This window comes from Antechinus flavipes, chromosome 2, assembly GCF_016432865.1.
Source record: "Antechinus flavipes isolate AdamAnt ecotype Samford, QLD, Australia chromosome 2, AdamAnt_v2, whole genome shotgun sequence".
In the NCBI taxonomy this organism is placed as follows: Eukaryota; Metazoa; Chordata; class Mammalia; order Dasyuromorphia; family Dasyuridae; genus Antechinus; species Antechinus flavipes.
Window position 1 is genome coordinate 603,128,339 of NC_067399.1, and position 23,821 is coordinate 603,152,159.

Sequence of the window (23,821 nt, forward strand, 5' to 3'; positions counted from 1 at the left end):
GTGAGGGAGGACAAAATCTGCGACTAAGATTAGGGAATAAAGATAATAGAAAATTCCATTCCTAAACAGCCTTGACATTTGGCAATAGAACTGCCTTTTGTTTCTTCCAATAATGAGTTAATATTATTTTTGTAGTCAAGTTTGAAGACTTAGGGGTTGGATCAAATCTATGATCTGGGTCCCAGGATGAAAGGTTTAGGAATGATATGACAGTCACAGAAAGCACAATGTTTTTAAACCAGAAACCTATTTGTTCCTCTGGATTTAGAATGCCAAGGAGAAAGGTTTCTACTTAACCCTCAATCCCCGCAACTCTACCCAGAACTGTGTTAAGAGGGGATATAGCTCAGATCTCCAGCTTTCCCAGCTTTGTATATAATTACATGACAAGATTTCACGTGGTTAGCATTTTGGAAATGCAAGGTCCTCTCCACATAGCCCTTGGTTTGTTAATGAAGCTCCTAAGACAAGGGAATGTCATCTCAGGAGGGGTACCTTGTAAAAGGGAAGAACAGGGAAAGAAGGCCGTGTGACTTTTTTTAAAAGTAAATATTTGGCATCTAATGATTGTGCTTCAAAATCCTGGTCTTTTACTTAATTCCTGTGAGTTAAATTATGTAATCTTTCTGGGCCGTCTGTAAAATGAAATGGGACTAGGTGGTCTTCCGGTTCTCAATCATGATTCTGTGTTAACTTGCTGATTGTCGTAGGCTCAAATTACAAGGTGCCAAAAGTGATACTCAGCAAAATACTGACAGGGTGAGAGGGCTTTATTGAATGAAAATAACATCCAGTGGAAAAAACATCCCCTCACAGTCTGTCTCCACTAGGTGGAAGGTTCATTCCCACTGAGCATGGCTGGCCCAAAGCTTTGGTTCACTGCTTCCTGCATCCATGGTAGATAGCACCAAAAACCAGTACTCCCAGAATTGTGCCGGCCACAGCCTTCAGAACTGGAACTTCAGAATCTCTCCCGGGACACTGCACAGTGCACTGTCAGGGCCGCAGACAGTGGGGGAACTCTGGATAAGGTGTGAGACTCTTCAGCCCAGGGGGAACCTGCTGACAAGGTCTGGTTCAGCTCCCCATCTCCCCTAAGGCTCTCTGCCTTCCTGAGAAGTCAGGGGGTGGTGACCACCTGTGTTGAGACTGAAGCAGAGTGATACCAGGTGGCAAACTATGTACAATAGCAAGTTGTTCATGTGGTCCTATGTGCGCCGTGTATACTGGGAACACATATACATATATATATACACACACATATGCAATTATATATCTATATCTATATTTATATATATACACACACAATTATATATCTATATATATATACACACAATTATATATATACACACACACACATACGCAATTATATATCTATGTATATATACACACAAAATTATATATCTTATATATATATACACACAATTATATATATATATGCATACAATACAACACTTTGAAAACTTTAAGCATTATATAGAGATTAGTAATTGTTATCTTTAGAAAAGACTGTGGATCATTAGTAAATCTGTCACACAGACTCTAAGCTTGTTCATGGGCTACTAATCTATAATCTTCTCCACCTGATAAGAGACATAGGATCTTATAAGGACAGGATTTTGCCTGGGTTCTAAAAGATAAAGACAGATTTAGAGTAAGGGAAAGCCAAATAGAAACATTTTGTTATATTAATGAGTCTGTATGCTGATCAAAACCAGAAAGGATGTACATTTATGTAACAGGATTGTCCCCCACCTTTCTTCTCATCTGCTTGAGCCTGACACCAGTACTTCAGGGGATGTTTTCAGTAACGGGGATGACTCTTTCAGTGGACAGTCTTTATGAGTTACTGTGGCTCAAAATTCATCATATGGTAGTTAAACCTTCCAATGATGAACCTCTTGGAACAGGCTTCTTTATGGCCCATAATAGATCTTATGGTTCTTATGATGCTCAATAGTGTTGGGTTTTTAACACTATTAGCTATCCTCAGTTACAATAGTGAAACTGTCGTCCTTGAGGTCTTCAGGGAAGTTTTTACTCTTGGTCATGTTCATCTTGGTTAGATAATTAGCACAGAGGGCAATAAGCATCTATGTATGGCTGTAACAGTTGCACTGTAAGGAAAACTGAATGATGCAGAATAGATGCTTTTGAACCAGGATGCTGAAGAAAACTTTTGACAGTTCCTTGGACAGCAAGGAGACCAAATCAGTCAATAATTAAAGAAATTAACTCAAACAATTTATTGGAAGGATAAATACTGAAGCTGAAGCTTATATATTTGGCCACATAATGAGAAGATAAGATTCATTGGAAAAGATCCTGATGTTGGGAAAGATTCAAGACGGAAGAAAGGGCAGAGGATGAGAAGCTATGAACATGAACTTGGATAGACTTTGAGAGATAGTGAAGGATAGAAGGGTCTGGCGTACTGTGACCCATAGGGTTGTGAAGAGTCAACCGTGACAGTAACATAGTGTAACCTTGCCCGTGTTACAAATATTCCAGAGTCAACATTTCAGTAGGAATGGAAAATGTCTGCAGAATAAAAGCCCCATATTTTAAAATGAAATTTCTGGAATGGATTCCAAAGACCTTAACTCCCTCCATCTGGAAGGAATGAACTTTCTTCCTTGACTTTATCTACAGCCTTGGTCATTTCCTACACATTGTAAAAACCTACTATACAGCAGTGTGATATAGGTTAATCATCAAAACCATTGGCTTAAAAGTCCTTTCTACCAGCCCCCTTTTCATCTATCAGGGTTTTTGAGGTTTATGTTTTCCTGAAACTTTGCCTTCAGCACCTTATGAAAAATGATGGCTCACCAGAACACCAACAACATTCCCAATGGCTTTCAGGTTTCTTTTAGTGCCCCTGTAACCTAATTTATTTAGAAGAATGTGCTCAGTTAGGCTGACCACAGAGTACAAAGCCCGGGGTTCCTTTTCACTGATAATGCTGGCATATTTCTATACACTTTTTCTTCTAAAAAATTGGGATGTTTAATGTGTTAGGAGGAGATGATAAGACACAGTACACAGCATACCCTCCATCAGTGTCCCTGAAGAAGATGAAAGAGGTTAGGTACTCTGGGCCAGTCTTATTGAAATAGGAGGAGATAGAGAGAGAAAAGAAGAGGAGGCTAATTATGGAGAGTGAAGAATTCACATTTTATGAGCTTGTTAATATTTATGTGTGCACCACATGATGTCCTTACTTTATTGTGATTTACTGTTTTGAAACTAACTTTAAATAGCACCCATCAGAAAGCACAGTTCTCGGCCCTTTACCCAGTTGGGTAGGCCTTTTGATTATCAATGCTTTTTATCTACTACCATTAAATCTAAGGCTATTTCATTTCTGGAGGCAAGCCAGCAGCAGACACATCCATAACTATTACAGTAGCTTGTTCTTCACAAAGGTTATTCTGACCCCATAGTGAGAGCATGGATGGAAGATGCAAAGAGGCAGATTTAAGTTTGATATGGGAAAAGCATTTATACCTTAACAATTAGACCAAAGTGGAATCAGCTGTTTTAGGATAGAGTGGTTCTCCCTTACTGGACATCAAAGGGCGAATCACCACTTGCTGGGAATATTGTTTAATGGGGATATTGTTGAGGTTTGGATTCAAGTAGATGGGCACCGAGGTCCCTTCCATGCACACAATTCTGCTTAGATTGTGCTGCTAGTTGAAAGAGTAAATAGAGCTCTGGATTTAGAGTTGTAAAGACTCTCAACTCAAACTCTATTGTCTCAATGTCCTCATCTGCAAAGTGGGGCTGTTATAATTAATTTTCCTGGCATTGTGAGGACTAAATGACAATTTATATAAAGTGCTTGGCAAACCTTAAAATACTATACATAAATGTCATTGATGCCAAAATTGTTATAATTATTCTCCATAGAGCTCCTTTTTTCTGTCTTTTTATTTGATCCTTTGGTGGATTCATTATCTCATCATGCTCATGAGCTCTCTCTTTACACATGCAACCCATACATGGGTATATCTCCTGTTTTATCTATGACCTCCCATAAATCCTCTATTAAGGGCCTCTCTCTTCTGCTGGAAGCCTTCCTCTAAGCCTTTAACCATTTTGAAGATATAATGCAGAACTCAAGTCTATCTGCTATCTCTTCTTCACTACATGATTAGTCTACCCTTCTCCAAATGTTCATTTCTCTGGATATCTCTAATTACTACTTCTAAATAAGTCATCATTGATCATGTCCTGCTATTGAGTTGGTATGTAACCCATTAAATGCAGAAGTGACCCCCAAATCACCCATTTCTCTTGTCTTCACCCTATCAAAACCGTTCTTGAAAATTATTTGAACCTTTTTTACTTAAGATGTGATGGCTAATAGCTCAAAGTGTTATGGGGGTGGGGAGAAAGACTTGCATTTAACTAGAATCAAAACTTTATGCTAAAGAGGGAGCTTTTGGAATAGGATTTCAGGCATTCCCAAATTGAGATGGAGTCATATTCTTTGTAGGCGCTTACCTGCTCCCCAATCTTGTGGCCTCCCACATGTTCCCCTTTGCCCCTCCCCACACACTCCTGCAGCCCTTCTGCTTCATGGGGCTGGGCTCCTCATTTCTATTGACTTATGAGAACAGGTGCATTTGAGAACATATACATATTTGTAAGATTTATGGCCCTATTCAACTCGTTCTGCTATTAGTTCCCTTCCCAGCTCTAACATTCTGCTGCCTTCCTGTCCTAGGGAAGGACTTATTACTCAGCAGATATTCAAAGGGGGAATGGAGAGAAAGCAGAGGAATATTAAACTGTCTTTGCCCAGCTGTCCCATGTACCCAGGAGGCCAGATAACACATGATCCCCATCATGGAGACACTTCCATTGCCCCAAGGGCTGCAGTGTGATGATTATGATTATCAATAACCCAAAGCTATGCAAATGAGATTTCTGGGGGATATTAGATATGAATGCAAAATTAGTACCACCAGGGAAATCTTCATTTTATGTCAGAAATAGCTGGCAGTTATATAGCGCTTAATTTTTTAAAGTTTGTAAAATTTATTACACAAGTTGTTTCATTTGATCTTTATGGCAGACTTGTGAAGTAGATAGGTATTATTATCATTATGTCCATTTAGCAGAGGAAGAAACTGAGTATTAAGGAAGTAATTGATTTGCTTAGGATGATACATCGAGTACTTCTTGGGTAGCATTTGAACAGCTATTCCTGATCCCAAGCAGAATTCTATCATACCTAGCTGTCCTAGTGATCTTTGACCTCAGATTATATAATGAAGATGCTCTTTTTTTCCTGCTTTCTCTGACAAATACTATATGTTTCTCTAGTTGTAGAAACCTCCTTCTTAGAACTATGAACTTCCAAGTATACCACAGTCATTTGTTGCCATTCCACGAACCCTTCTTTATGAGGATCAGCCTCTATCATCTAAGATAAAGATGTTACTTACAGAAGGTTACTTGACTCTTCTTAGCTTATAATTTTTGTTGTGATTCTTTAAAGTGATAAAATAAGAAATAAGTTACCAACCCCCTCCCATTCCCACTCCTGGGATCCCACATCTTAAATACATAAAAATTGAATAACTTAGAGGAGACAAAAATAATTATAATTGGCCTTTTTGTAGCACTCCCAAGTTTATGGATCACCTTTCCTATATCATTTCATGGATCCTGTGAAATAAATAGCAATTTTAATAAATAATAAAAATAACAATTTTTGAGGCAGCTAGGTAGTGTAGTAGCTAGAATGCTAGACTTGTAGTCACAGAAACCTGAGTTCAAATTCAACTTCAGATATTTCCTAACTGTGTGATGCTGAACAAGTTACTTAACCCTCAATTTCTTCATCTGTAAAATATCTCCCTATTATTGTGAAGATAAATGAGATAATATTTGTAAAAGTCTTGAGAACTTTAAAGCATTGTATAAATGCTATTGTTATTATTTCTAATAATAGTAACTATGAATCACAAATCTACAGAATTGTTTTTCTTTTTAATTATAAAATGATGCTCGAGGGTCTTCCTTGCCCCATGGTAAAAATATCAAGATTTTAAAAATATTTAAAAAATTTTTTTAATCTTTAAAGATATTTTTAAGATGTAAAAAAATATCCTTGGCATCAATATCAATGGCAAGAACATGATTTGGACCCAAATAAATTGGTGAGCTAGAGTATGACAAGAAAATTCTGGATCATTCAAACAAAAAGTAATATTGTAATGTTTTATTTATACCTAATTGATCTAAATAATTTTTAGATTTTTCTAATATATATTCACATTTAAATAACTGCAGCAAGAGATTATTCATACAGTTAGAAAATGGGGCTTTTTCCTTTTGAATATTAGATCATTTTAGAAATAGAATATTATTAAATATCCTTATATAGCTTTAACTTATTCTGGGAGATATTAATTTTATTTATTTATGAATTTTTTATTATAAGCTTTATTAAATATTAACTAATTCACTTTGCAAATGTTTGCATTCCAATGGACTCGTTTCAAAGTATAATGTGCCATAACTTTGAGTCACATCTTAATTTTCATCAGGATTCTTTTTCCATTGTCCTTTATTTTTCCCCATAAGAGAGCCATTGTTAAATTGTTCTCTCTTCTATTTCTGTTTTTTTTTTCACTTTGCAAAAGGTATTAAAAAAATAAAGATCTTTTGAAGTATCTTTTTATCTCTCCTATTTATTAGTCTTAGTTTCATTATTGTCTGTATTCTATTCCATCAAGGTGCCACAACCTATGCAGCCATTCCCTCATTGATGGACATTAGATCACTTACAGTTTTATGTATGTGTGTGTATGTATGCATGTATATATGTATCCATCCTTTCAGTTGTTTCAGTTATGCTTGACTCTTTGTGACCTCATTTGAGTTTTTGCAGAAATACTGAATAAATTTCTTTGCCCAATACTCTATATCATATAACCACTCTATTTATTTGTTTGTTTATTTATTTAGCAATTACAAATGCTATCTTAACAGACATCCCTTTTCTCTCTTTTTGCTAACATTTTTAAGGTGTGTTCCCAATAATAGGATTATTGGGGGTACCTATAGTGTCATAGAATTTGAGAGCTAGAGAATTTAGCTTTCTCACTTAAGAGATAGAGAAACTATACTGTGGAGAAATTAAGCGGCTTACTCAGGATCAGTGGCAGAACTGGTACCAGGATCTGGGTATTTGTTTCAGGACTATTACTCTTTCAAATACATCATCCTTGAATGAGCATTAAATTTTGGGTGAATGAAATATTGTGGCCAAGTAGAAGTCAATTGTCAATAGAAGTGATTTATGTGACATGTATTTTTGGTGATTCTTGACCAAATGCACAATCCTGTTCCTGTAAATGGTCTCATTGTGGGAAAGGTGAGCAACTCAGCTGGCAAGGAGAGCTTTAATTAACAACAATCAAAGGAGAGTGAGGGATATTGTCATTGGAGAAAAGAAAAAATCAGATTACATGAGTTATTCTTTATTAGTGTTGAGTTAAGTAGAGTAGAAATTGGAGTTTAACTTTCTTTTACCAAGGTTCCTGCAAGTTTTCCAAATGTTTGAAATTAACCACACTTTTCTTCAAATCGTAAGATCATTCAAGTCATTTCTACATGCTTCCCACCTCCAGACAAAGAGGTGATTATAGTGTAAATTCATTTATATTTCTTTCTTTGCTTGTTTTTTAAAGACATGGCTAACATGAGAATTTGTTTTGCTTAACTCTACATATTTGTAACAGGTTTTTGTTGTTGTTATTTGTTTTTTTAGCTTTTGTTTTTTAATGGGAAAGGAGAAGGAAGACAATTCAGCACTGAAAAATGACCAAATTTAAAACATTTTTGTTTTCTCATAGCAGGAAATCACTGACTAATCTTTGAGAATGTGAGTTACAAATCCTGGCTCATACATCAAGTTTAGTTAATAGCCCATACCTAGGGCAGAAGGTATTTATGACAAAAGACACAGCCTGGAATGTCAGCTTCTTGAAAGCAGAGATCAAAACTGCACATTCATTCATTCCATTCCTCAGAAAATATTTGTTAAGTATCTATGAGGCACTTTGTTGATACAAAGAAATGAAATGATTATATGTGAGTGTTTATTGAGAGTATAGTTGAGGAATTAAGGATCAAACTCTGACACTATTCCTTAGAATTAGTTAAAATGCCACAATTAAAATTCCCATGGGTACAATTTCTAGTTGAGAAGACTTAAATTATAATCCTGTCTCAGATACTTTTGCTAGCTGTGTGACCCTGAGCAATTCACTTAACTTTCTCAACCTCAATTTCCTCATCTGTAAAAATGGAAATATTAGTAATATCCATGTCCTTGGGTCCACTGTCATGAGAATCAAATGGTTCAACATACATAAAATGCTTTGCAGTCCTTAAAGTCCTAGTTGCTAGTTTTTTTTTAAAAATGTTTCATCTAAACAAAATATAAATAGGTCATTATTGTACCAAAATGAAATGTTTAGAGTGATATCCTCTAAACATTGCTAGGCACACATTTACAATGTGTTTTGTAATATATGATGATTTAATTAGTGGATGTCAGGTCCAGACAAGAAAATCATGACAAGCTGCTGAGCAGCAGTTTGTTCTTGGGGATAAAAATGAACAGATGGCTAAGTGTAATATCTGCTGAGCACTGTGTGATTCAGAGGTGTGCTATTGCTTCACAATAGGGACACCAGAGGGACCCTAGATGCTTCCTTCATATCTCTTTACCTATCTGGCTTTATGGACTTCATTTTCCTATTTTATTTAATAATAATTTATTAAGCACCTTGATAGACATTAGGAGAAAATTAAACTTAATAAATATCTATTAAGCACTTATGTGCTAGATACTATGCTAAATGCTGGGAATATAAATAAGAAAAGAAAGATGGTCCCTGTTCTCGAGGAGCTTATAATCTAATGGGATAAGAAAACACAAAACACAGGGTGGAATGGGTAGAGGGAACAGGACACCAGAAGTATCTGGCTCGGGGTATCTTGTTTTGTGGAGGTGAAACTAAGCAAAGATGCAGAGACAAAATGATTCAGATTCTGCTCTCTAAAAGGAAGGCTTTGGATGGAGTTTAGTGTTCCATCTTCCAGCCTTCCTGTCAAAGGGGAAAGAAGTCTCAGGAAGTTGGTAAGGTACTCACTGTATCCAAGGTTGAGTTAAACGATATGACGAGGGGATTTCAGGTGGTCAGCTAGCCCTGGAAGGGGCACCTTGTTCCTGAGGCTTCCTGGAGCTCTTAGAAAAAGCACATAAACACAGATGAGGTGCAAAATGAGGTACTACCCTCGAGATCCACCCTCAGACACCCTCCTTCCCTCTCCACTCCCCCAAATTCATTCAGCTCTGGAACTCCACCCCAAGGCTCAGCTGTCTAATTGGTGAGCACACATTCATAGATCTACTAAATCTCTCCATCCCCAAACTATGATCCACATTCCTTATAATCACAGGCAACTTGTTCTGTCAATGCACGTAGTTTATATTCCCTCTCTTCTATGCCCAAACTCTGTATTGATGAAATCAGGATGACCATAGTCTCCCAATCAGTCAATCACCTTCCCTCAGGCTCCAATCCCAGTCCCTTGATTCCCCAGCCAGACATTCCTCCCCTGACCACGCCCTCCAAGATGTTGTCTCTGCTTGTGACAGTGCAAGCTCCCTAGGGCTAAAGGCTACCTCCCTTTAGATTTGTGTTCCCAGTGTTTGGCACATAGTAGGCCCTTGATAAGTGCTTATTTATTTATTCACACTCAGGCATGAGGGCTTTCTTTGTACGGGAAATAGCGACCTGAAACTTCTGCAGGCAAAGAAGGCTCTCCCAGTTTTGGAAGCAATGTAAACAAAGGAAAAGGGGTTTGAGACTGTGGTACATCTTTGAGTTGCAGAGAACGTTTATTCTCATTAGAAAACAGTGTGCAGATAGCTTCCTGGCAGGCAGGTAGAGTTCCTCTCTATCCTATCACTGTTCTATGGCCTGCCTTTTTTTTTTTTTAACCTTTGTTAATGTTCTTTTCACTAATGCTCCCCCTCCTGCTGCTTGCCTGTCTAGAAAGCAAATGTTGGAGGCAAATGTTGTGTGAAAGGACAAGAAAGAAGGAAAGCAGCAAGGAAGGAAAGGAAATAGGGAAAAAAAAAACAGAAAAAAAGGAAAGAAGAAAAAGGGAGAGGGAAATAACAAGTGAAAGAGCAAAGACTGCAAATTGTAAGCCAGTAAATTGACCCTAATTCTTGTAGAACTATATAATATATTATTAAAGAGTGGTGAGTGAATATCTAGAAAAAAAGAAGCCTTCATCAGAAATAAACAGCATGATTTCAACAAGAACAAACCTTACTAACCTTCTCTGCTTTTCTTTTCTGACAAGGTTACTAAAGTGGCAGGTCAAGGAGTATTGTTGAGATAGTTTTACTTCAATTTTAGCATAGCATTTAAAAGCCTCTCTTGTTAGTCGTATAGAAAGATGAAGAGATGTGGACTATATGTTGATACTTTAGGTGGATTCACAAATGTCTAAACAATCAGACTCAAAGAGTAATAATTGGTATATGGTTCAGTGTCATTTAAAAGGGAGGTCAATAATGGAGTGCCCCAGGATTGAGCTTGACTCTGAGATATTGATCATTTCTTGATCAAAGCGTAGGGAACATGTTTATCAGGTTTACTGATGAGGGACAGCTAGAATGGATATCTAACAAGGGAGATGTCAGTGATGACCTAAATTTTTGACAAATTAGAACATTGTGTTGAGCAAAATAAGATGAAATTTAGTAGGGATAAATCAGTAGGAGCCATTGGATTCTAGAGTCTGCTAAGACAATATTTGACTGCATTAAGAGAAGTATAGCATCCAATATGGAGAAGGTGATAGAACTGCAATCCTTTGCCTTCATCTAATCTCCCCTGGAGATTTTTACATAGATTCCTATGTATAAACTCTATCCAATTTAGTGCACCACATTTTAGTAACAACATTGCAAAAGGCAGCTACACAGCCCAGTGAAAAAGATACTTTTTAAAAAATAAAATACTGTATAAAATATTATACAATACTATAAAAGTGATATGTACATAAAAGATCTGATTTCAAATCTGGCCTCAGACATTTACTAGCTCCGTGTGCTTTGGCCATTATTTACTCATCACCTGCCTCAGTTCCTCAACAGCGTACAATAATGGTACCTACTTCACAAGGTTGTTATGAGGATCAAGTGAGATGACATTTGAAAAGTGCCTAGCACATAATGGGGCCTTAATAAATGCTTTATCCCCTCTGTTAAAATGAAGAATATCCATAGGAAACTAATCAAGTTGATAAAGAACCTTAAGAATTTGTCACATGACCTGTTGAAATCATGGATATTTAACTTGGAGTAGAGAAAATATAAAGGGTACAATATGGTGATCTTCAAGAATTTCATAGGCTGTCATATGGAAAAGTGAATTGAAGCAAATTTTCAAAATACCTTATTAAATATGAGCCAGATTTTTCCAGCTGTTTATTATAGAAGTGATAAATACTCTACTTGCAGGCATCTTATTACCATCCTGGAGTAATTATAGGCTATAGGAAATCAGTATCCATTGAGAGGGCAAGACTTGGAGCAATGGATAAGACTTTAATTGAAACAAATTCTAACTTGATGTAAGGATCAACTTAAAGTAGATATTTAAGAGTTGGAATGGGCTACCTCTGGAGGAAATGAATTCCCTCATATTCCTTCACATAGGGGGAAACAAAACTAGATGACTATTTGTTGGGGATGTTGTGAGGACTCTTTTCCAGGAATAGGTTGCATTGTATGACTTCTAAAGATTGCTTTCAAATCTGAGATTCTGTTTTTCTGTCAAATCTTTTCTTAAAAGTCTTGTTCTGACCCTGCCTTCTCCATTGCTCTCTTCTAAGGCAGTTTTTATTTTTTCTCATTTATTTAGTTTTATTTCCTTCCATTAAAAAAATTGATAATATTTTGGGTTTTTTTAAAAACATCACCACCATTTTGTAATAAATTCCCTTCACTAAACCCTACTTTGTAGAGGAAAAAAAGCAGTTAAACAGAACTAACAGAACCCTCAAATATATACAACATTCTGCACTTGTGGTCTCCCACTTCTCCACTGGGAGAAGAGATATGGGTTTCATCCTTTGCCCTTTGAAACCCACAGTGTTCATTGCAATTAATCTGAGTACTCTTGCCTTTTAGTATTTCCTTTACATTATTGTAATCATTGTATATTTTATCTTCTTGGTTCTACTTTCTCTGAATTGCTTTGCATAAATTTTCCTATGTTTTTACATTTTTTAAAGTCATTCTTTGATTTATGCACAGTCTATGTATTTCCAGGTATTTTTTCCCATTTCTGTCAGAGCAATGAGTATTTTGTTATTCATGGGCTTTGTTTCCTTTTGTTGTTGACCTTACTGGGATATATTCCAAGTAATAGAATGTCTGAGTCAAAAAGTATGAAAAATTTAGTGAATTTTTTCATGTAATTATAAATTATTTTCCCAAATGATTAGATTAATTCACAGCTCCACCTACACTGTTAGTTTGCCTGACTTCTCACAGCCCTCCTAATATTGATTAATTCGATTTTTAAGTCTCCCTTTAAAAAATTCCTGTTTCACTTTTTATCAGTAGCACACAGTTTAGCATTTAATATTTCCCTAATCAGTTCAAATGCATAATTTGTCCCTGTTTCTAATTAGATTATAAAATCTGAGAGTACAAGAACTGGATCATAATACTTTGTATTTCTCTTCAGTGCATATAGTAAATATGTAATATTTTATTGCTGGCCATTTGATTGATTCAGTGATTTCGAGTTGTATTTAAAATTGGGAGGAGGAGGAAGAACTCTCTAAAGTTTGAATTCATTAATACTTCTTTCCATATCTCTGAAGAAACAAAAGTTATAAGGGAATCAGTAAAGTGAATTTAAAAATATCTTCAAAATACTTTAATAAACACGAACTAGATTTTTCCATCTGTCTATCATAGAAATGATAAATAGACATGGTAAAGCCAACTTGTTATAATGTAAATGAGAATTTACTTTGTTCAAAATTAGCCAGGAGCAGGCTGGTGTCACAGTGGATAAGAGTTTCAAGTGTGGAATCAGCAAGACTCATTCATATTTATGAGTTCAAATCTAGCCTCAGACAATTATTAGCTGTATGATTTGGGGTTAGGTGACCACTTAACTCTCTTTATGTCAGTTTCTTCATCTATAAAATAAGCTAGAGAAGGAAATGCAAACAACTTTGACAAGAAAATTTCAAATGGGGTCTCAAAGAGTTGGACACAACTGAAATTACTGAATAACAAAAATAAAATACAATTGAACAACAAACACTTATTACATGCTTACTATATAACACAATCATTCTAAGCAGTAGGAATGCTAAGAAAAAAACATGTCATAGTCCCTATTCTCAAGGAGTTTCCATTCTTCTAGAAGGAAGGGATGTGACCTGCATAGAGATAAATAGAATACAAATTATGGTGTGATAGGATCAAAACAGAGTTCCAAATAAAATTATCTAGTACCATGTGAAGAGATGAGAATGTACTTTGAGCTGAATCTGTTAATTCATTAGCATTTATTAAGTGCTTATCAGGCTCAATTCTTTTTTTTTTTTCTTTTTAAAATTCATTTATTTATTTACTATATGTCCCCAATTACATTCAAAACTCCCCCTTATTCCCTTCCACAATTAAGAAACCACAGGTGAAGTTATATAAAACATTTCCATAAAAGTCAAATTGTGAAAGAACACATAGAGCTTTCACCCTAATGAAAATGAAAACCCTCAAGAAAAATTAAGTTAAAAAGAAAGAGAGAAATAGAGAATGCTTCAATATGTATTCAGACACAATTAGTTCCTTCTCTGGGTAAGGATGGTATTTTTCATTATAAGTTCTTCACTACTACTGAGAATAACAAAGTCATTTAAAGTTGATCATCCCAGAACATTGCTATTACTTTGTATGCAGTGTATATTCATTTTATTCGTAAAAGACTTTCCAGGGTTTTTTTTTCCTCCTGGGAGCATCCTGTTCATCATTTCTCAGAGAACAATAATAACCCATCATAGAAACATTATACATTTTATTGAGCCATTCCCCAATTGATGGATATCCCCTCAATTTCTTTTTTTTTTTTTTTTTTTTTGTCTGAGAACAGAATTGCTATGAATTTTTTTTGTACATACAGGTCATTTTCCTTTTTTTCTGAATCTCTTTTGATATTCATGCCTAGGAGTGATATTATTATGTCAAAGGATGTATATGAATTTGTGGCCCTTTGGGCATAAATCATATTTTTTGATCATTTATCAATTGAGGCATAGCTCTTCTTTTTTTTTTTTTTTATAAATTTGACTAAGTTCCCTTTATGTTTGAGCAATGAGGCCTTATCAGAAAAACATGCTTTGAAAGTATTTTTTAACAATTACTATTGCTAATTGTATTTCCACCATTTATTCACTCTCTCTTTTCATCTTGTTCTTCCTCAAAAGTGTTTAGATACTGACCACTCCCTCTCCCATATATCTTCTCTTTTATCACCCTCTTCCTCTTTCCATATATCATTCTGGTCCTATTTTCCTGCAGGGTAATGTAGATTTCTACACCCTCTTTTACATACATGTCATTTACTGTCAGGCACAATTCCAAAGGCTGAGATGCAAGCAAAAGCAAAAAACAAAACAAAACATGAAACTCACATTCTAATGATGTCAAAAAAAATTAGAATTAGTAAAGCGTTTTTGAAGGAAGTGTTACTTGAGCTGAATCTTGAAAGAAGAGGAGGCATCTGAAAGGCTCTCAAAACTCTAGATATAATATACATCTTATCAGAAGAGCAACATTGAATAAAAAAATCTGGGGATAAAAGAGTTCAGTGATTACAATTTATACTTCTCCTAACATAAAGGTGACATGTACACTGCTCCTAACAAAACTGGATCATGGAATTAGAGATTTTCAGAGTTCAACTATAGAGTAACTCTATTCCAGCATGGTCTTTTTTTCTTATTCTGACTTATTTTAATGTTTATGCTTTTACTGGGCATCATGCTGTACAGAACATTCAATAACACTTCATTTACTGAGTGGTCATTTTTATTGCTCAATCCTTAACGACCCAGAACAACTGTAACAAACTCAGAAGAATGACTTGTTCAGTTTATTGACAGAAATAGCTGAAATTGGGCAAAGATATAAAGAGGACCCTGTGAGTGCTGGAATCACTGATCACAAAGAAAAAACTTGCATTGGCCAGCAATGGCTATAGGTGGTGAAAATATGGTACAAAGGACAGGACAAGGAGAAACTAAACAAGAGAAAATATTGGACAAGAGAGAAGAGTGTGACATAAAAGAGAATTGAAGGGAAAGGCTGCTTACTCAATAGACATAAAAGATAACTCTCATCTGGGGGAAGAAGTAAGGAAAAGATAAGAGACATAGATAACTTTAAACTTCCTGGATTATTGGATCCTGATGGTACCAGGTACCATAAAATAAGAAGTATGCAGCAGACCCACTGAACAAGCTACGAAATAACTTTAAAATGAGTAACTGTGATGATAGAGACAAAACAAATAACTTGCTCAGCCAGAAGAGCCGTTCAATATTAAGACAAATTGAGTCATGTGTTTTTCAGTAGCCCCTGAGGGCATTGCTGTTACAGACAAATACAAGTATCACTATTCATAATAATTATTGGGAGACATCTAGAAAAAATACATTATGGTCACTATATTCTTTACTAAAACAAAGAAATGTATGATTTTTAATGCTATTTTCTTTTTGGATTTTAGTGATTAATAGAGGGAGAAAATAATGCATTCAGACTTCACATCCAACCAACCATTTCATAAAACTCAGGCATCACTTTGCATTTCCTAGGCTTATTTCTTCAAGTTATTTCAGTTACTCAGGTGTACAATAGGTCTATGTTATCTCTATGAACTAGGTTATTTATTTCTTTGTGTAGGAGTTATGTGAGCAGCCTATAGCCTGATGTATACAATACTCCATCACTAGCTTGATTTGGAGGGGGGGGGTCTGTTTTTTATTACTGAACTGTCTGAATTGACCGTTTTTTCTCATGTGTTGATACAGCCAAAGGTACACTCCACATTGGATTGTTGAATTTCCTGTGAGCATCTTCTCCTTTCTTCTGTTTTAACTTGTGACTATATATCTGCATATTTATCTTTGGGAGGTGGTGTGGTATTCTTGACCAGCACCAATACTGAGAAAATTGTAAGAGGTTTAAAAAAGATCGTTCTTTCCTCAGGTTGCATGGCCAAGAGCTGGCAAAGTTTGTAACCTGTGCATGACGATGTAGGGTTGGATGCATCCAAAGGCCATCCTAACCCACTTTAAGCTAAACTTGTCCAATTCAAATCAGCTGGACCCAAATGTGGAAAGTTGGAATTGGCTACAAGGAACATTTTATTTGGATTTTCTGGGCTGGGATCCTAATGGAATGATGATAATGATTATTATTATTTTACTGTTGATCAGCTATCATGTTACATTTGGAATCTGCTAAGCTTCATTGCTAGCCACCCACCTTGTCCTACTGGATATTGGATTAATAATTGTTCTTCCATGAGCTTTTCCATCTGCTCAGAACAGATCTTTTAAATTGTGGGAGTTTTTACTGATATTAAATGCAATTTGTGGTCATTTTCTTTCCCAAGAGAAGTTAGGCCATATGGTTGGAGGACTATTATAGCATCCATATGTATATGTATAAAAGAAGACAGCTTTCATAGTATTTCATGATAGAATAAAATCATGTTAATCATTGTTTATTATTTCTATAGTCTGTTTCCTTGTTTCCCTTTTTTCCCCAAGCCTCCCTTGTTGCCCTCCTACTAAATCATTCTTTGATGGGCCTGGAGTAGGACAATTTTCTGAGACAATATGAAAAAATCTTGATTTCCTTTTTTTACTATGCAATTTAACTTTTACCCTAAATGGGTATGCATTGGCAAAAAACAGTGATCCTATAATTTTTTTTTTTTGGTGTTGATTTCGAATTTTGATCTTTTCCTAAATGAAGGAAATTAGAGATTTCTCTAAGTTTAATACTTGGCTTTTTAGTTAGCTTTTTAATATGGGGATATTAGAAAATAGAACCAATTTCTAAATTATAGGAAGGTTATAGAAGATTATTTTTATAATTTAGGAAACAAGATCTTGTCTCCTAGTGTTTTTAAACTATGGAAGAATGAACCAAATAATAAGATTCTTCCATTAAAAATTAAGGTCATTATACTATTTCAGTAGTTCAGGGGAAACATTGCCAAAATAGAGGTCATCGTGCCCCAATTTAAAAAAAAAAATTAATCTACATTATATGCTACTGAGGCTAATTGGAGATCATTGTCCTCCCAATTTCAGAGAGATGTGCATGGCTACAGATAGAAGATTCTAGAGCAGGGCTTCTTAAACTTTTTCTACTTTTGACTCCTTTTTGGCTAAGAAATTTTTACGTGATCCTGGATATATAGGTATATAAAATGGATATAGTGATCAAACATTTACAGCTAATAAATCATAATTTCTTGACCCCAATATTTTAGTTATATGACCCCAAATGGATTTATGACTCACAGTTTAAGAAGTTTTGCTCTAGAGGACTCTTTGGGCTATAGATTACTATTTAGAACTTACTCAATCTGATTTTTAATGTGGAAATTCCAAGCTCTTCTAGCTAGGAAAATATACTTTTTCAGGTCACTGGACATATATCCAGTAGTTTCTTATAAGCAATTCATTATTTCCTCTTTTTAGAATTTGCTTGAAATTTATTAACTTGGAAAAGTGGAATCTGAAAATTGTGGAACCCAATCTACTAGGCATCCAGTGGGCCCCTGAAAAAGAGTTGCACCCCCTTTTTAGCTTATGCTATTGCTTTGAAATGTCCTTATTAGCTCTGAAAACTAAGAATTCTGGCTGAGGGAAAGAAAGGAAAAGTCGAAATCGAATATCTCCTTAAGTGTGATCTGTTTGTCTGTTCCTTCAGGGTTGTGTTCTGAGACAGTTTCCATCACAGATGTGCCGCAGAGTGAGTCAGTGGAAGGAAGCCCTTTCCGTCCTCCATCACATTCCTTCTCTACAGTCTTTGATGAAGACAAACCAATAGCCAGCAGCGGGACGTACAACTTGGACTTCGATAACATTGAGGTGGTAGATACTTTGCAGACCTTGGAACCAAGCTCTCCAGATGCCAAGAATCGGGACTCCAAAGTGAACGTCCGGAGAAAATCGACAGATTCTGTCCCTGTTTCTAAATCTACCTTATCCCGCTCTCTCAGTTTGCAAGCTAGTGACTTTGATGGTGCTGCTGGTGCTTCTCTAGAGAATAATGAGGCAGGGGCAGTAGCAGCTGACGCGTACAGCACGGGTACCACAAGTGCTTCCAGTACTCTTAAGAGAACTAAAAAACCCAGACCCCCTTCCTTAAAAAAGAAGCAGACCACCAAAAAACCTACAGAAACATCACTGGTAAAGGAAACTCAGCAAGACCCAGTGGAGGAGAGTCCTGTTATCAGCGAGGAAAACCCAGCATCTGAAACAAAAACTGAATTAAGTAAGACAGAAGGTTCAGGCCCAGAAGTGCCTGAAGAAAGCCCACTGGAGACTACTGTTGGATCCAAAGCTACCTATCCCCTGGACCCTGATAGTGCCGAGGGGGATATTCCACCTAACATAGGCAGCAGCAAAGTACAGAACTCACCCCCAATTGGAAAGAAGACTCTGCCTCTGGACACAGCCCCAGAAGCAGTGGAGGTGACCCCATCTGACACTGGAGGGCAGGAGAACTCCCCAGCCAAAGCCTCTGTAAGGCTGGAGTTTGACTATTCTGAAGATAAAGGAAGTTGGGACGACCAACTGGAAAATCCCCCTCCTCCCAAAAAGATAGGTAAAAAGCCAGTGGCCAAGATGCCGCTAAGGAGGCCAAAGACTAAAAAGACAGTGGAAAAACTTGATAATGCTCCTGCCTCACCCACTAAGTCCCCTGTTGACCCTAATGAAATCCCCATTTCCAAAGGCTCCTATACCTTTGATATAGATAAATGGGACGATCCCAACTTTAACCCCTTTTCTTCCACTACAAAAATACAAGAGTCTCCCAAACTGCCCCAACAGACATACAACTTTGATGCCGACATCTGTGATGACTCCATAGACCCTTTTAAGACATCTTCTAAGATTTCTGGCTCACCTTCTAAGTCCCCAGCTTCTTTTGAGATCCCAGCCAGTGCTGTTGAGACCAATGGTGTGGAAGGAGACAACTTAAACAAGCCTGCAAAGAAAAAAAAGACGCCGCTAAAGACGTAAGTTCAAGGGTAGAGTTGGATCAGGATTCCAGAGGACATAGCAAATATTAGAGTGATTCTCTTCTTAATGCTTGGATACATTTATGACAGCTTTGGGTCTGACCATCGTTCATTATAGAAATGACATTAGACAGATAGAATATTTTGTCCTGTTCTTTGCAGCAGTTGTAGTGGCGTTTTCCCAATCATGTAAAGGATGCACATCTAAGAATTACCATCAAGAAATTCCTTAGAGCTTGACTCTCTGAGCTGTTATCTTAATGAATTAATATTTTTAAGATTTGTTTATTTTTAGCCACGATCCTACCACTATTCTGTGTGATAGGTATGATGTCTTTATGTAGGACAAACATGGAATCCTTTAGAAAAGAAACACTTCCTCTACGTAGGAGGAAAAACTTTCTCATCATGCCGTATGCCCCTGCTTGGATATTCCATGTATAAATTTGTTTCCTGGAATGGCTTAGTGATCAGATTGCCTGGGCATATTCATTATTTATAAAATACTAGTAATTTTTTTTTTTTGCTATGATTCTTTTCTGAGAAGATGTGGAACCATCTCTGTTACAGACCCAGTTTTTAAATCTATTTATTCTTTTTGGTCTTAGAAGAAAAAAAGGTCAGCACCATAATATCTCCTTACCCTAAAATGCTTTGCAATCAAAAGTCCCATAGTCCAGTTATACAAGGGAACAAATAAAACTTTGAAAGAGGAAACAGTCTTGACCAAACTCTCAGTTCACTAAAAAGAACTATTCGAAATTATGAACTTGTAAATTTAGATTTAGATTGAATATGGTGAGCTCTCTAGGCAATGACATAAAACTATAATAAGTTGTGGAGAAGGGGCAGTCCCGCATTGGTAGGGACATTACTTGTTATGCAGCAAATAGATTGGGAGTCAAGGAAACTTGGGTTCAGATATTATGTCAGCTAGTAGTAGTAGTACAGCAGCAGCAGCTGAAGAAGAAAAAGAGTAGTAGTATCACCACCACCACCACCACTACTACTACTACTCCCCACTGCTACAATTACTTAGCAAGCTAGGATTTTCTTAAAGTGCTTAAGGTTTGCAAAGCATTTTATAAGTATTATAAGCATTTATAAGTATTATAAGTATATTGTGAGTATAATATATATATATTATAAGTATAAGTAATTTTAGCTTCACAAGAATCTTTGAGAGTATTATTATCCCCAGTTTACAGGTGAGGAAACCAAGGCAGATATAGATTAAGGGATTTGCCCACTTACAACTAGTAAGTGACTAGGTCCAAATTTGAACTCAGGTCTTCTGGACTCCATCTCAAGCCCTTTATTTACTGTGCCACTGGTTGCCTAGCAGTGTGACCTCAGGCACGTCACCTCTCTGGTCTCTATTTCCTCATCTCTAAAATGAGAGGGTCGCGCTCGATGGCCTCTAAAGTTCTTTCTCTATAGCTGTGATCCTGTGAGATTCTTTATCCTTGAAATCACAGGTCAGTCCCAATGAGTCTCCCTAAAAGGAATTCACAGGGACTCCTGTGACATGTATTCCAGATTCAGAGACCAGCTGGCACCTTAGGAAAGGTATTGAATATATGCCTAGGGCTGTTATCGCTTAGAAGCCTTGCACTTGTCCTCCAGTGGGGTTCCAGGCCTGGAACCTTTGAAGATTTCACAATTCCTTTGTGTCCAGTCATCCCACTGGGCAGCCACAGAACAAAGGACAGCTGCGGGCCTCTATCTGCCCACTTCACCGTGAATAGAGAACAGGTGGCCCTTTCAGCTTGAGTTCTGAACCACACCCAGCATTTAACATAGGCAAGGGATTCAGAATGTTTCAGGAGGACTGACACAGTCAGACAGCCGTGAGATCACCTTCAACATTAGAGCAGGATCAGACAAGCTGGGAAATAGATTAACAATGTTTCCTGGCTCTGTTTCCCCAAACACACCTTTTTAAAAAAGAATTAGTCAGAATCACAAGGAAGAGTCATTGTTCCCCAGGCTATGAATGGAAAGAAGGCATGTTCTTGTCATTTAAAATGCTTTTTTTTCTTTTGGAGGAAGGGTAAAAGGCAGGGAGTATTTGGTGAGGAGAGGGAAAGTTAAGGGATCAATGGAGCTGACATAAGCTAAAAGAAAACCAATTTTTTATGTGCATTATCTTATTGTTCCTAGTCAAAATATCGATCTTGATAGCTTGTGGGCATTTGTTGTCAAGTCAACAAGTCAAGTCAGTATGCATTATTAAGCATCTACTATGTGCTGGTCACTGGGGAAAAAAACAAAACAAAACAGGTCAAAACAAGATGGAGCTTTTCTAAGCAATCTCGGACTTCCACCTTCCAAGTGTCATTTGCTATGTGCATGGGGCACTCTATGGCTTGGGAAATGCCCCAAAGATCTGCCAAGAAATACCAGGAGACTTAAATGGAGATGTTCCCAGAGAATCCTACTTCTCCTACAATTTTGAATGTTTATAGCTTTTCTAACGGGATCCACAGTGGACGGTGATTTTTCCCTAACACATTAATAACCAATTATCTGCAGATTTATCTTTTTTGTCAGTTCCTTCTGTCTGTCTCTCTTTTTCTGTCTTCTTTGTCTTAGGATGGTAGAAGATGTGATGTCTGTATGTTCTCTGTTGTAAGTAAATTTAATGGATTCAAATTCTTATGCTTAAAAAGGCTTCCCCTCTCCACCCCCATATTTCACCCCTCCCCCATTTGTTTCTGGCTTTTATGCTCTCCTTGTTATAATTCATGGCTGTTCCATCCATGTTTCTGTGGCATGATGGGGAATTATAAGTCATGGGGCTTCACAGTAGTGGGAGTCATTTTTCTCATTTGTTATGATTAGCACAAATGAAATTGCTTGCCTGTTTCTTGGGACTGACACTTTTTTCTCTTCATATTCAATGTTATCATGTAAACCTGTTCTTTTATTTTTTCTTTGCATATTTTACCCTTTCATTATCACTTAGATGGGTGGAAGATTGCTTTGGATAATACCGTGGCTCAATTTACAACTATCCACCAAGATTTGAATGCATAAATTTGGGTACATAGCCAGCCCTTGAATAGGATTTGTTCTTGCTAATGAGCAGAGTTTAAGCATTTTAAGCAATTTCAAAATGAAAAAAAATGCACAGATCCAGAAGGTGCTGAGCCCTCAGACCAGAAATCTTTTTTTCTTTCTTTTTAAATCTAGTGTGCACGGATGTTAGAGCAATCTATAGCCCTTCATACATTCCCCTCCTTGTCTACATTGACAGCTTTCAGTTGGAATGCATCTTTGGCATCCATGTACGGTCACGCTAGGCTTTGATAAAAGCAGAGCTGACCAACTCTAAGCTGTTGCTGCTATGCCCTGGCCTACAGAGCTCTATTAAACACACTCAGGTGTAGATAAAAGGGAAGTAGCTTCTCTTTATTCCCTTTTTTAATAATAAAAACCAGCATGACTTTAAGCAAGTACCTGGCAACCCCATGCAAAGCTTTGTGGGAGGAGGAGTGCTTGCTTAATTTGGTTCTCTTCTGTTAAAGGGACTTTTTTAATCTTTCAGAAATACTTTTATGATATAAATAATATGCATATGCTGTATCTATATTTATATGATTGAAAAATATATTCATAGACTTTTAACTATTCTCAGGGAAAGGGCTATTGCTTTAGCATTTTATTTTTAATACAACAATGCCATTGTTGGAATATTTTGGCTGAAAGAAAGTGAAGAACTTGATTGTCAAAAGTCATATTTAAGAAAAGGGGGGAGAGTTAAAAAGTATTATGATGAATATAGCAGTCACTTCCCTTGTGTAATCACAGCCCAACTCTTAGCTATATATATAATAATGTTTCTTAAGGCTGTTATAGAATATGAAAATCGATTTTATACTTGCCTAAAAATAACCTGATATATATATACACATGCTATTATCTATTAATATATAATTCTCTACTTCCCAGATTCTTTCCTTATCTCTATCCATTTCTCATTACTTGGACAGGTGTAATTTTGGGCTTTCCCTCCTAAGCTTGCATGGTATTTGTCTTATGTAGGAATGGATGCCTTGTACACTTCTTGATTCTCAGTAAATTGAATTGATAGGAAATCCAGAATCTGAAACTATACCAGTGTAATCTGTAGATCTATGTGGCATTTTGAAAAATCATCTCATTTTTACCATTTGTCAAAGTCTGCTGCTGATTTCTGCCAATGTGGGCACAAGTTTCACCCCAGGTGGCCAACCATAAAAAGACTACAGTGATACCTGCTTCATAAGTACATTGTGAATTCAAGCAAGGTAACAATCAAGAACAAAATGGCACATCCACTAAATGGAGAATGTTTTAAAAATTAGGCGAGTCTATCTATCCTCCCTTTTCCTGGTCTGATATTCTTTTATGAAACAAGTACATTAATTGGC

At 36.5% G+C, this 23,821-nt stretch overlaps 1 protein-coding gene across 12 annotated transcripts in view; it reads left to right on the plus strand.

Annotated features, from left to right (window-relative positions):
• Positions 1 to 23,821, plus strand: part of TACC2 (transforming acidic coiled-coil containing protein 2) — a 228,748-nt gene that overhangs the window by 155,363 nt on the left and 49,564 nt on the right. For 7 of the 12 annotated variants that reach the window (XM_051981584.1, XM_051981577.1, XM_051981574.1 and 4 more), the window contains 2 exons: positions 18,089 to 19,403; positions 22,002 to 22,037. In XM_051981584.1, the coding sequence (XP_051837544.1) occupies positions 18,089 to 19,403; positions 22,002 to 22,037 (1,351 nt within the window). The remainder of the gene's footprint in view (positions 1 to 18,088; positions 19,404 to 22,001; positions 22,038 to 23,821) is intronic. The other 5 variants (XM_051981576.1, XM_051981585.1, XM_051981575.1 and 2 more) reach the window with 1 other exon arrangement.